The sequence below is a fragment of the Tubulanus polymorphus genome, chromosome 5 (genome assembly GCF_964204645.1).
Source record: "Tubulanus polymorphus chromosome 5, tnTubPoly1.2, whole genome shotgun sequence".
Taxonomy (NCBI): Eukaryota; Metazoa; Nemertea; class Palaeonemertea; order Tubulaniformes; family Tubulanidae; genus Tubulanus; species Tubulanus polymorphus.
This window is the reverse complement of record NC_134029.1, coordinates 23,369,020-23,381,758: the sequence shown is the minus strand read 5'-3', so window position 1 is coordinate 23,381,758 and position 12,739 is coordinate 23,369,020. Positions and strand designations below refer to the sequence as shown.

General features: G+C 39.3%; 1 protein-coding gene across 1 annotated transcript; it reads right to left on the bottom strand.

The window, feature by feature from the left end:
* Window positions 1–1,064: 1,064 nt before the first annotated feature.
* On the bottom strand, window positions 1,065–11,325 carry LOC141906334 (inverted formin-2-like). Its single transcript, XM_074795581.1, has 13 exons — window positions 10,993–11,325; window positions 7,932–8,047; window positions 7,354–7,513; window positions 7,037–7,218; window positions 5,218–6,928; window positions 4,861–5,024; window positions 4,559–4,723; window positions 3,985–4,242; window positions 2,448–2,629; window positions 2,237–2,357; window positions 1,918–2,082; window positions 1,625–1,700; window positions 1,065–1,289 (listed from the first exon to the last, which is right to left on the bottom strand). The coding sequence occupies exons 1-13, from the start codon at window positions 11,285–11,287 to the stop codon at window positions 1,144–1,146; spliced, it is 3,741 nt and encodes a 1,246-aa protein (XP_074651682.1). The 5' UTR covers window positions 11,288–11,325; the 3' UTR covers window positions 1,065–1,143.
* Between the last annotated feature and the right edge of the window lie 1,414 nt (window positions 11,326–12,739).

Below are 12,739 nucleotides of genomic sequence, written 5' to 3'. Positions count from 1 at the left end.
GCTATCGTTGTTGTACTTATCTGATCAAATCGGTAATTAGTTATAGGTCAAGCTGTGTTGACGGTGTGATCTCATGTCTCATTTTCCCGCGCCTCGTTTCTATACGACGTCGTCCATTCGTACGCTAGACGTCTTCTGACATTTACTGGATCCAATGAGAACGGAGAATTTGCAAAACCGAATATCTATTGGACAATAATCTTATCACATATACATTCGGTTGAATTTTGATCACGGTTATTGTGTTACCACCCGCACACTCTCATGGAAAGCGAGTCTACTAGTTAATCATTTTTCACTATGATTTTTAATTATCATTCACAATGATTATTAGCTTGCGATGAGAAAGATTAATTAACTTCCGGTTATGGCTAGCAAATAACCGCATTGGCAATCCATGTAATATTATGTAAGATAGTTAGATGATAGAAGGTAATAGTGTCGTCAAAACAACGCCTAGCAACAATTTATCAACACTGGCATCTTTAAAGAACGTTCGTAGAACCATGGATTCTAAAACGAAGTCAATGTTAGATCCGTAAACTTCAAACGTCCTTGGTAGAACACGGGAGGTGCGAGGATGGATGATGAAGTCGGGGTGCTTTATCTAATGTGTGATGACGCACGCATTCGTAACCAAAAAATCCAACGTTTAATAAAACGGAATGTTCAGTCTATTTTCAGTAACTACAACGCTTCTGCTAATGACATAACTGATTGCCTGATGATAGAAACTTGTTGGATTTTACACGGAAATTGTGTGTATAATGTCGACCTATCGAAATCCGTTCAATGAGTCTGTATTGTAAATGATATCATGTATATCATCTTTTTTTCTATTTTTCTATTTTTATGACATATATTCACTAGAACCTGAATTGAACTGTTTCGCAATATCTCACCCAAGCAATAGCTCCAGACTCACTCGCGCCTCACTGGTCAAGAATGCGTTAAACTACGGTTTATTTCAGTACTGTGTTTGACACGAAGTCTTCGAAGTCTTGATGTCATTATCACAACCGCTCTTATATCAATCCGAAGACCTGTCAATTAATCTTCCGGATTTTGCGAGGGCAGCCGTTTAGTTAACTAACTAGCTGTTTGATATATAGAATTCTATATATCAAACAGCTCAATTTTATTTCAGTATAGTTTCTCGGAAGTAAGAAGGTCAGAAGCAGCCTGAAAAAGGGACCGTTTCCGAACTTTGTTTCCGCGTTTTATATCCAACAGTAATTTGTCGACGATGTTATCGTTAGATTTGTCTTCGTCCCGAGTCTTGACTGCGTCTGAAATTGTAAAACGTGAAAGCCGTCAATTCGATTTCTAGAGTTGGCAGCAGTCTGGCAGCGACAATCAGATCCACTCAGATTAATCAGTGTGTGGCGACAAAAAAAAACCAATCTAGATAGTGCTTAATCAACCGATCTCAATGACCTGTACGCATTAGAGATGATATATCTAGATCTTTTGTGCTAATCTTTGATTGGAAAGTCCAGGAAGAGGGTCCCAGGTAGAGTAGCCTTCGCGTGCGCAGCTCGAACCAACTGCGTGCGAATTCCATTAAGTCGCGACCACTTTGTACAGCTGAAGCCTACTCTACCTAGATCGTTGGACAATATACCTTTCTTTTTAATTTCCTCCAATTTCAACCTTCTTTTCTCCGCTTTTTCTTCCGTGATTCGTCTTTGTTCGTTTTCCTGTAATATAATCAAATTTGCCTGTATCCTCAGAATTTTGACAAAATAAGCACCTCGTGAACATTCTTTCCCCCCTCCTACTTCTCTCATCTTCAATACGAACGGTTATCTCTTCTTTTTTTCTCGAAATTGTTCGGGAACAAGTAAGAACAAGCCGAACGAATAAATAGCGTGCGATGGATAGAATGGAGTATTTTGTTTGACTGTGGGCATATACCTTCTCACACTGGTGTACTTTATCGCAGAAAGTCCTGAACGTCGATAGACATTCCTGTAATGAGAACGATTTCTCATCCTCGCAGAAATGTTTCCCTAATTGCTTCGTTAGACTGTCAATCTCCAGTAAATCTCCTTCAGCTTCAGCAATGTCAGTCAATGCAGCCTGCAAAATAATGATTCTAACCACTACACTGATCCGGTATGTCTGCCTTACGTGTGGGTGTCAAAATAGACATTCGATACGTTGTGATTAGTAACAAGATTCGTAAGTACTGATTGCCAGAGCGCTGTGGAACGTAACCACTAAATCAACAAACCTTGACAAATTTTTCGAACTGTTCTTTCAGTTCATCGGAAGAGTTTTTTAGCTGCTTGTTTAACTTATTAACAGCCACTTTGAATTGGTTCAGTTCACCAGTGATACCGTCGATAGTTAGCCTGATTGGGACAAATTGAACAAGATCTAACGTTATTTACGCCGCAAATGCGAGGAAATGTAGTCTTTTATATTAGCAGAATCTCTCGTACCTAGCTGTATCTGCGAGAGGCTTCGTCAAGTCGTCAGCAAATGCCAGGATATCTTTCTTGCCTTTAGCTGCCTCTTCGACGAGAAAGTGCAGCAATGTCATGCGCGGTTTGTTTGCCCTCGTGTCTGTCAATCGAACCAACGAATTTACTTTGAACCCGAGACAGTTGCCGGCGTAACAACCCTGTAAAAAATTCATTCGTATATGAAAGATCAGATTAATTGACAAGCATTTCTACTCTGGCTCGCGATAACGTAAAAGTCCAGCGATAACATAAAAGTTGCTTCTTTTATTGAATTTCCATCAAGTGGAATCATAAAAAACACGAAAATGACCTTTTCAGCGATATCTCTCAATCCTTATTGTTCGTAGAAGAATGGGGGGCGATAACCACCAAAATATAGCATTACTTCGAAAGATGGTGAGAAGATAGTGAAATGATGATAAAAAGATAGCGAAATGACGATTAAAAGATGAAACGATGGAAAGGTGAAACAATGAAAAAGTAAAACGATAGTAAAGGTGAAACGATGAACAAGCGAAACGATGAAAAGACGTTGGAAGATGATTAGTAAAAAGGTTATTATGTACCAGCTATAGCAATTTAATGTGGTGTTAGAGACACAACCGTAAAATTTCCCAAGTCTCTGTTTATAACGCTGTTTTTATCGCGCGCCATATGGAAGTGGGTATCGAAGTAACGTAGATAGCTACAAACTATTGTCCATAAGCCTGGTCAGACAATCGTTACGGAGAACGAGTATCTGTTTGCACGTGTCTCCAAATCTTGCAGAATTATTGTCATACATCGTAGAGTGTTGTCTCAGTAGCAGCATTAGCCGAGACATTCGTGTCATAAATAGGCCATATTTAGCGCGTAAAGGTAAAGTTCAATTTGGGGTTCAATGAATTTCATCAACTTTTGATGTATGAACCTCCTGTTTAATCTACGCCAATGTATGAGATCAATGAATGTCGTTTCAAGTCGAATATACCGAACTTTGAAGTTCAAAAGTAACTTTGACATTCCAGAAGCCGACTTTACGTAAACATTCTAATTCTAATTTGCACCGAGGCCACCTTGCTACTTTTTGCGCTTAGACGATAGATAACTCCTATTCGGGTTATCGAATGAATGTAAATACATTTCATTAGACGTACAACACTTAATCGTGTAGAATGAAAACCAAAATCCGATTTCTACGTAAAATCTCATTGAAATCTGGATCAAAGCCACCTACTTATTGCGCTTAGTCGATCCTAATCGGGTTATCAAACTAATTTGAGTGAATTTAGATTTCACTAGAACTAGGAGAGTTATCAAAACGAAAAAACACACACACCGAATTGAAGAAAAATCCACACAATAACATGAAGAAAAACTATGAGAGTAGTTCGACGTTTCGACCCAAATGCTATTCTAAAACGGTTCGAAAATGGCGAAGCTCAAACTGCACTCATAGATTTTTCTTATGATTGTGGGTTTTTCTTCGAGTCAAATATAGACAGTCGCTTTGTTTATGGAAACCAACACGTACCGAATTCATGAAATTACCGGCGTAAAGTACGAGTCTTAGGAACTCTTTTAAACTGATGCTATCGAGTAACTCGTTACAGGCTGTTATCAAAACTTCGACGTTTGGTTTGATGTAGTTCATCACTGCAATGTGTTCGAGTTTCAATAACATGCCATCGATCCTCGTCTGATAAGCTGGAACTCCTAGTAAATCTAGGAAAAACTTCTCGGCGTTGCCCAATCTCGACATGTCTCCGTCGAAACTTTTTAACATCTCGACCTGAAATTGCCATGGAAAGTTCTATTCTATTCATGCATATAAAAAATTCCAGTTTTTGACGGAAGATTCAATGGAAACTTTCAGGAGATGTATTTGATGTTATGGAATTGGAAAACCCCAAAATACATGAACAAGAAACCCCCGATCAACACAAAATATCTGTTACATCGACGTTTCGGATATAATGCTTCTATCCACCTCCGGATTAGGATTTATTTTGATGTATTCATATCAACTTTATCTCTGAAAGTGGATAGAAGTATTCAGAAATGTCTGTGAAACAGATACGTCCTTTGATCGATATATACATATATACCTCATCACTAGTTGGTAATACTTGAACCAACTGTTTCAACCGTTCGTATCCTAGTTTCTCTTGATCTCCTGTAACTATCATTTCTATGATGCCTTTGTTCGTCGCCTTGAATTGTTTCAAACAGATATTTACGTTCATGCTACGTTTTGCGTCCAGAAGATTTATCTAATCAGGCAAAGAAAAGTAGATTTAATGTCATACAAAGCGAAATTCCAAGAAGAAAACTCGCATGATTTAATTTTCCAAACCAGGTTACATGTTTTTTTTTCATCTTGAAGGAAATGTATTCAGACGATATTTACTTCTGTAGGTTCTTTCTTGTCTATAGTCCCTGACCGTGCACTTTTGTTTTTGTTCGGTACACTTTGACAAAACAACTGTTCAATAGTGTCGTAGTTTATCTGCACGGGATCTGACATTTCTAACACATCTTTCCACACCGGACACATATCACCCGACTCTGATACTGTAAAGTGCAACACCATAAACAATCCGTATCGAATTATATGAACAGCTCAGACACATGTCAGGCACATGTCAGACACATGTCAGGCACATGTCAGGCACATGTCAGGCACATGTCAGACACATGTCAGACACATGTCAGGCACATGTGCGTTTAGTGTTTTTATATGAAAATAATTAAATGAATGACTTACGTGATGAAGATATAACATGCGGCGGTACTTTAGTCCAATTCAACGTTTTCATCTTATGTTTAGGTTTTGGAATTGATATTGAGCCAACCATTGGTAACGTGTTCGATCTTTTTCTTATTGAAGTATTCTTTGAGAAACCAGGCGGGGGTGGTGGTGGTGGTGGTGGAGGTGCCCCACTAGGGAGCATAGGTGGGGGCGGTGGAGGTGGTACCCCACCAGGGATGACAGGTGGGGGTGGTGGAGGTGGAGGTGGTGCCCCACCAGGGAGGATAGGTGGGGGTGGTGGAGGTGGAGGTGGTGCTCCACCAGGGAGGATGGGTGGGGGTGGTGGAGGTGGTGCTCCACCAGGGAGGATGGGTGGGGGTGGTGGAGGTGGTGCTCCACCAGGGAGGATGGGTGGGGGTGGTGGAGGTGGTGCTCCACCAGGGAGTATAGGTGGAGGTGGTGGCGGTGGTGGTATCCCAATTGCAGCAGGAGGTGCTTGGACTATACCATCCGGAATAAGGGATAGGGATGGTGGCGATAGGGGTTTGGGTATTATACCCTGCTGGGATAAGGTTGCTGGAGTTGGGAAATGATGTCCCTCGGATGGCACCGCGACTGTGCGCAGTGGTGGGGATTCAGGTTTAGTAATCTGTCTTAATGATGTTGTTGATGGTTGAAACACACTAGTATGTGGAGCTGCAGCTAGCTTCGGCGGCGATGTTGTAATATCTCCATTTATTGACAAAGCTGCTGCTGTTGGTGTTACGGATAAATCACTTATAGATACAAGTGCTGACTCAGTTGCACTTGTTGCCGCGGGTGAAGATGCCGTCGATATTCCATTATCACCAGAAGATACAACGGGTAAATCCCTTGCCGAAGTAGTTGTTATTTTGTTATCCATAGATGCCACATTTGCGATATGTTTAGTGGTTAAAGATTCCAATGATATTCTGTTTGCGAATGGAACTGATGATGCTTGTGAATCCGTGTTTGGTGAAGTTGTTGATTTGTGAGTAAGATGCGACTGCATTGGCGATTCTAGAATCATCGTCTCCGTTGGGCAAAACTTTGACATCGTTACCGGGGACTCGGATAGCGGTGATACCGTCGACGATATTTCAGGAAGCTCGTTGATGGACTGATTGAAATATGTCGTTGTAAGTAGTTCGTCCACTTTTTGCTCGTGACGAGGTTCGCCTTCAGTCCGACATGATATAACATCCGGCGGATATTCACCTCCATTTACTGAATCAGATCGAGCTGAGGTCAACTCTGAATGGTTTACGGGAATGACCAGCTCTTCAATTGGCATATTCCACTCTGGTATGTAATCCTCATCTATCGCGGTACCGTTTTCAACGGAATTCGATGCCGAAAGAGCAAAGAATCTCATAGCAGAAAGAGCAGCGCCATCTACGACTGTTTTCTCCATATTGTTCGAGTTGTTTCTTACTACATCGTGACAATTTGAACAAAGGTTTGAAGCTGTGGGGACATTATCAGTTTGTTCGATAGTCTGTATAGATTTATCGATAGTTGTAGTTTTATGCGGCGTTCCACGATGTCTCATGTACACGTTACTCTGTTGATCTATCAGTACTGCTTGTTTTGTAGCTGTTTCGATTAAATTCCACGTATCTTCACTTTTATTGTCGTCTTCGTCGATTTGAAGCATCGATTGTAACACGGATAAAAACGCGCTCGCAGAAGGCGTATTACAAACCTAAAAAAACAAATTCACTTAATCACCCGATCCATTCGTCACGAACGCCGGAGTTTGTTCGGTGAATTCACCAAACATTCTGAATGAAACCAATAATTGTAATTCTACCTTATCAAAGACTGCATTGAAAACTGAACGATGATCGTTGAGATCGACGGGATTTCCTTGATTAGCAACTGATATCGCTTCTTCGTCTGAATGCTGTTCCTCGTAGAATACTTCACATTGTACTTGAAGATCGTCGTCATCTTCATCTCTAAAGTGGTTCATTAAATCCAGCAAATTCAATCCTGAAATCGTTAAAAAAAAACGTCACAAGCTATAGGAATCATTTAACAGCACGGACGTCTTGAGTTCTTCCTTAAAACTACCATCGACAACGGATGAACGTCAAGTACTTTTCAAAGTGACTGGTATTTGCATACCTATGAACTCATTCCTTGTGTAGACTCTTTCTTCGAGTCGCTCTTGTCCAACTAATATACAGTTGATAAATGCCATCAGTGTAGCCTTATACGGAGTCACATCTGCCTGTCTTAATTCGTTAATAATCAGACTGAATCGGTATCGTTGTTTCCGATTCACCTAAAAAAAAGGATTTATCGACAATACGATGATATGATACCGATCAATGAAATGTGGTGGCTGATACGGGTCATGAAAATATTTCCTGAGAAAAAGATTATTTCGATGGAAATATTTTTACTCACAAATATATTTTGAAGGCGCTTTATTTTTCACACCGAAATTATTTTGACTTAGAATATTTTGAATGAGAGTTCCTTTTCATTGTGCAATTATTTCTATTGACGTAAATATTTCGAAGGTGATTATAACTCATAACGAAAGTTTTTAGATGAAGATACTAATATGTTTTAAATGCGATTCATTTCTCATAGTGGAATTATTTTTACTTGTGAATATATTTTGATGGAAATTTATTCAAGACGAAATCTGGTCTTATCAGCCACCATAACGAATACATGTAAATATTCGTAAATACCTTATAGTTTTCCAATGCATCTAGGGCTAGTCTATAGCCTTGTGTTGAGTAGACGCATAAAGCGGACAGAAGTTCGAATACTTGTTTTTTCACCATGATATTTGTTGTATCTAGAGCTGGCAAAAGATAATGAAATAGACGTGTTATAAGATAGAATAAATCATCATAACTATAGAAATCATGATGTGCTTCTCATAACGTTGTTAACAAGGTGGTCGTTTATATTTGACTCGCTTATTCCCTGACTGTTCCCTGACATACACGTTCTTTTCCCTGACTCGATCTGCTATAAGTCCAATCAAATGATACAGTTAAATACGTAAAACATAGATGGAAACTGTTTGATTTTACGCGCAATCTAGCAATCTCAACAAATTTCCCTGATTTTTAAGCTTTTTTACAAAATTCCTTGACTCTTTTAAAGAAAAGACACTTCCCTGATTTTTCCCTGACTTCCAGGTAAGTGGCCACCTTGATTAATAAATAAAAAGTCGAGTAAAACCGATACATCTATCTTACCACCGAGAAGTTGCAGGACAAATATTTTATTCGATTGTAAACTTTCGAGGCCAGTTCTAGAATTCATCACGGCCCTGATGCAGTTGATGCATTCGGCTTGTAAAAATATATCGTACGTTTTCTGGTTGGAGTATTGCTTGTCGACAAAGCTTTGAATGCACTCGAACAACAATTCCAATCCGCCCAAATCCATGAAATCTTCCATCCAATATATATCCGATCTTGATTCGATACACTTTCTTAAGCGTGTAAAACACATTGCGGTCGGGTTTGTCAAACTGCTAATGCACATTTGAGGAGTCAGGATGGAAGATATGGCATCTTCATCTTTCACCATCCCGATACATCCTTCCGAACGGGAAGGCATTGTTTTCCGTACCGCCAGACATGACAGCGACGTATGTGACCGAAAACACCTTCCTTTGCTTTCATCTTTGCTTCCATTTTTCTTCCGTGATCTGCTCTTTTTGACATCAATTCCGGTGCGGTTGGCCCACTTTCTCAGATAAGATGCCATTTTTCAACAGTCGCCTGTCGTGTTCAGTCACTTCTAAAAATATCGCTTTGGATTCGATTTTTAAAATACTCGCGACTATTATTTCACTATTCAATCTGTACTATGAGGATACGATCAGATGTTGGTGTATATCTAAACGTTGTTACTTGTCAATTACGGCGTAGATTTATCACAATCCGAGCTGCTAAATAATCTAACTCAACTCCATTCCATTTGTGTTTAGTCCAAAGTAGGTATATTTACGTGGTTGGAATCGAATTCGCTTTCTGGTCCATGGTGTAAAGATTCCCAAACTGTAAGAATCACTTCCTCTCACTCACAATCTCCCCGTTTCGTGTAGCAGGTAATTGAATTAGCGACGATGTCAATTATCAATCTAACTAACAATAACTTAATAACGTCGTGAAATGTGGCCGAAAGAAAACCGCACTTTGTGGTCAGCAAGTGAATATCGATTCGTTACTGTAGTTTATATAGTAGTATGTATTAACCACTAATGAATGCCCGTTTTGTAAGGCTTTTTCGAATAATAAGCTATTTAATTCCAAGCTACCGACAAATATACGAAAATTCTTTGTTCGGTTGCTTGTGAACAATTGGCTGAGTTCGGCATGCGCACAATATGAATATTTCATCAGAAAGGTTGAAACAGTACATACATATTTATAAATATTATATAAGTTTTCTGTGCGTTATTTCGCTAGTAACTTGTCAATCAATCGTACGCATAATGTCGACTAAAACGACAAATCGTGTCAGTGATTTTGATTAAATACACGAGTAAATAATTCATTCGATATTATATGCTGTAATTAGTTTACCGATGAGATCACGTCCGTCGCCGTTATTGTTACTTATTGTGTTCCGCGAAATAATATTTCATCACCGCAATTACAATTAAATCTGACCCTAAAAACATCAAAAGATTTGATTTCTCAACCCTTAATAACTTGTGAACATTATGATAAGTTTTTTTTGATCGCGTGAAAATTTAAAAAAAAGCATTAACACCAAACAAGTTTTTTAGATATCATTTTACTGGGATTCGATTCAGAATATGTGACTTTGGATGGGAGACCATGTTTTGTGTTACGAGGACAAAAGGATCTGGTTACGACAGCTATCATTCAACTGTAATCGTTGTATGTGTGGTGATTGAATATATAAATAGGTACGTCATTCTTACGTAAAAAACAGTCGAATAGAAAACGCCTTTGACATTTGGCGTTTGTTTGCTAGCTGTGAGGCTGAAAAAGACACGATGCAATGTTGTGACAGTCAATATACGTTAGCTGTTGTTCGACTTCTTATCTACTGTTGTCACCCAATTACCCGGGCACCAGTCCAAATTAACGCCTATATATACGCGTAGGATTTTTTGTTACGGTTTCTGCCCATTCGGGTTTACGATGAAACTGATGGGTATAACTGAGTAGAGCAATCTGCACCAGTGACCGGATAGCGAAATAACCGTATCTTCATTATCCTTAAAACTATTACGACCATCGCACAACGTGGGTTCTTCGTTAGCACCGCATACTGTTCCGCATATCAAGTATAAACGGGTAATCACTGCTAGGTGGCGCTTACATCAAGTACCCGTATTTCATAAAACCAATTGCCTGATTTCCACGAAACTGCGTACATAGGATTGGCGTAAATATCACAGTCAAAAGGAACCAGGGAGGTGGGAGTGAACACTCCCACCTCCCTGAAAGGAACTAAGCATAAACATGTAATTGCTGTATTACAGATACATTTTTTCATCGAATTTCTTCAACAAGCGGCAATGAATATCATTACAATCTTGCTGCAAATGGATCATTATTCTTCAATCCATCATGTGTTTAAAAAAGTGAAATGATTATCTGACTGAAACCTAAATTATAGAGGGTTGTTGCGGTGTCTAATTCGGACTATCGAAAAAAATTCACGATAACAATGAATTTTGCGCTTAAATAAAAATACTTATCTTCCGGTGTCTTTTCCTAGTTTAATTTTAGCTTTTTTGCGATCACAACTTACCATTAGCAAGTCGTCTGGTATTGTCTTGTTGTTGCGTGATGTACTCCAGTCCTATTTTCGAGTTAGCTAAAGCGCGGATACATGCCACGCATTCCAGCAAAACCATCGCATCTAACAACTGAGCAACCCGTTTATTGCCCATAGACTCTACCGAATCTAACAGAACGTCCAAACCTCCCGAGCTCAAAAATTTCTGTATCCATTGCGGACTAGCTTGAGTTATTTGTCGTCTTAAAGCTGAGAAGTTCTTTATGGTGGGCATTCGTAACATGGACACCAAAATATCCGTATCCATTTTCTCAAGATCGAGTCCGGCAGCTGAGAGATTCAATTTCTCAGACAGTCTACGCATTAATGTAGGTTTGGGCGAGGGTGGACTTATCGATCTCAATGGACTAACACATTCGTCGATTTCTTTATCTTCTGAACTCGATGTTCCCGAACTGTCATTGTCATGTGATAAAAGTTTGTTGAACGCGAATGCACCGTGACTAGGATCGATTCGCCCCGGCTCCTGTTCAACCATATCCATATCTTTATCCTCGCAATAATGAACCACAATATCTGGATTACAGGTTTCCTTGTCCGTTGACAGCCTGCGGAAGATAAACAAATTAATCTACTGAAAAGAAAACTTGGTAAATCTTGCGTGTGCTCTTCTGAACTGCACAAAACATTTGAATTAAATAAACATGTATCACGATATATCTCCGTGTTGGTTGGAGGTCAGATTTCGCGTGTTCTTTGCTCGTTAATTGGCATTCCTGTTTCGTCGAATGGAACTATTAAGCAATGAATAACTACATCAAAAAATGCGCAACCTTTCCTGTGTGTGGAAATAATTGTTTTCGTAAAAGAAATGTATCCTACAAACCCGTCAATCGCGATGTATGTTGTGAAACTAAACTCGACGACGGTCCTAACACGCTTTTTTCAATTTTTTTCCAATTGAAATTGAAACTCTATTCAACGTATTTCATGACATTTCGTCAACTATGAAATGTGGCCAGTCTAATTGTATTCCCGATGTTTAAAAGCCACCCTTGATTAGTACGGTTCGTTTCTATAGGCTGTGTGTGTACAGTGACCACACGATAATGGCTAATTGCCCTAACTAAGCGATTTACCTTAATTTTGACCCCCTATATTGATAAATAACCCCGGCATGAGAGCATATTGTAATCGTCTTTATTCAGTTATTTTTCCGTGAATTTTAATGCATTTTTCAATTAAGAAAATTCTACACCTTTTCGTTATCTGTTTCCTTATCGAGATGCGTTTCGCATTTTTTCCCTTTTACTGGATGGACCAAATGAAACTCGTTGCAACGAAGTAGATACAATTTCTGCCTGAGCAGTCAACATCAAGTGAAATCGAAGAAACCAAACCCGACAAGTCTCAAAAGAAAAACGTTGAAATGACGTAGATACAGTTTTTGTCTGATCCAAGTATAGAAATGATAACCTCCAATTACATTTGTATAAGTCGATGTCTGATCATGCACCGCACCCGACATCATTTTTGTAGCCAATTCGTGACGCATTCTCGAAGTGTCCTTGCACTATGGTGGCTGCTGATTCTGGCCATACTAAAAAAAAACTTCTGTATGGCTTGGAGCAACGATAAAAAATGTTCACATTGGCCCGTTTTTTTGTTTTCTCGCGCGATAACCAAAATGTTTTGAATTCTCGCTCGAGAAAACCAAACATCGGGCCAATGTTACATTTTTTTATCGCTGCTCTAGCCG

Excerpts from the sequence above, each read along its gene's own strand:
- LOC141906334 (XM_074795581.1), bottom strand. The coding sequence starts at position 11,287 with ATGGATACGGATATTTTGGTGTCCATGTTACGAATGCCCACCATAAAG. Across the intron at positions 7,514-7,931 it reads ATGCATTGGAAAACTATAAG|GTGAATCGGAAACAACGATA; the intron begins GTATTTACGAAT and ends CCTTTTTTTTAG. Across the intron at positions 6,929-7,036 it reads TCAATGCAGTCTTTGATAAG|GTTTGTAATACGCCTTCTGC; the intron begins GTAGAATTACAA and ends TTGTTTTTTTAG.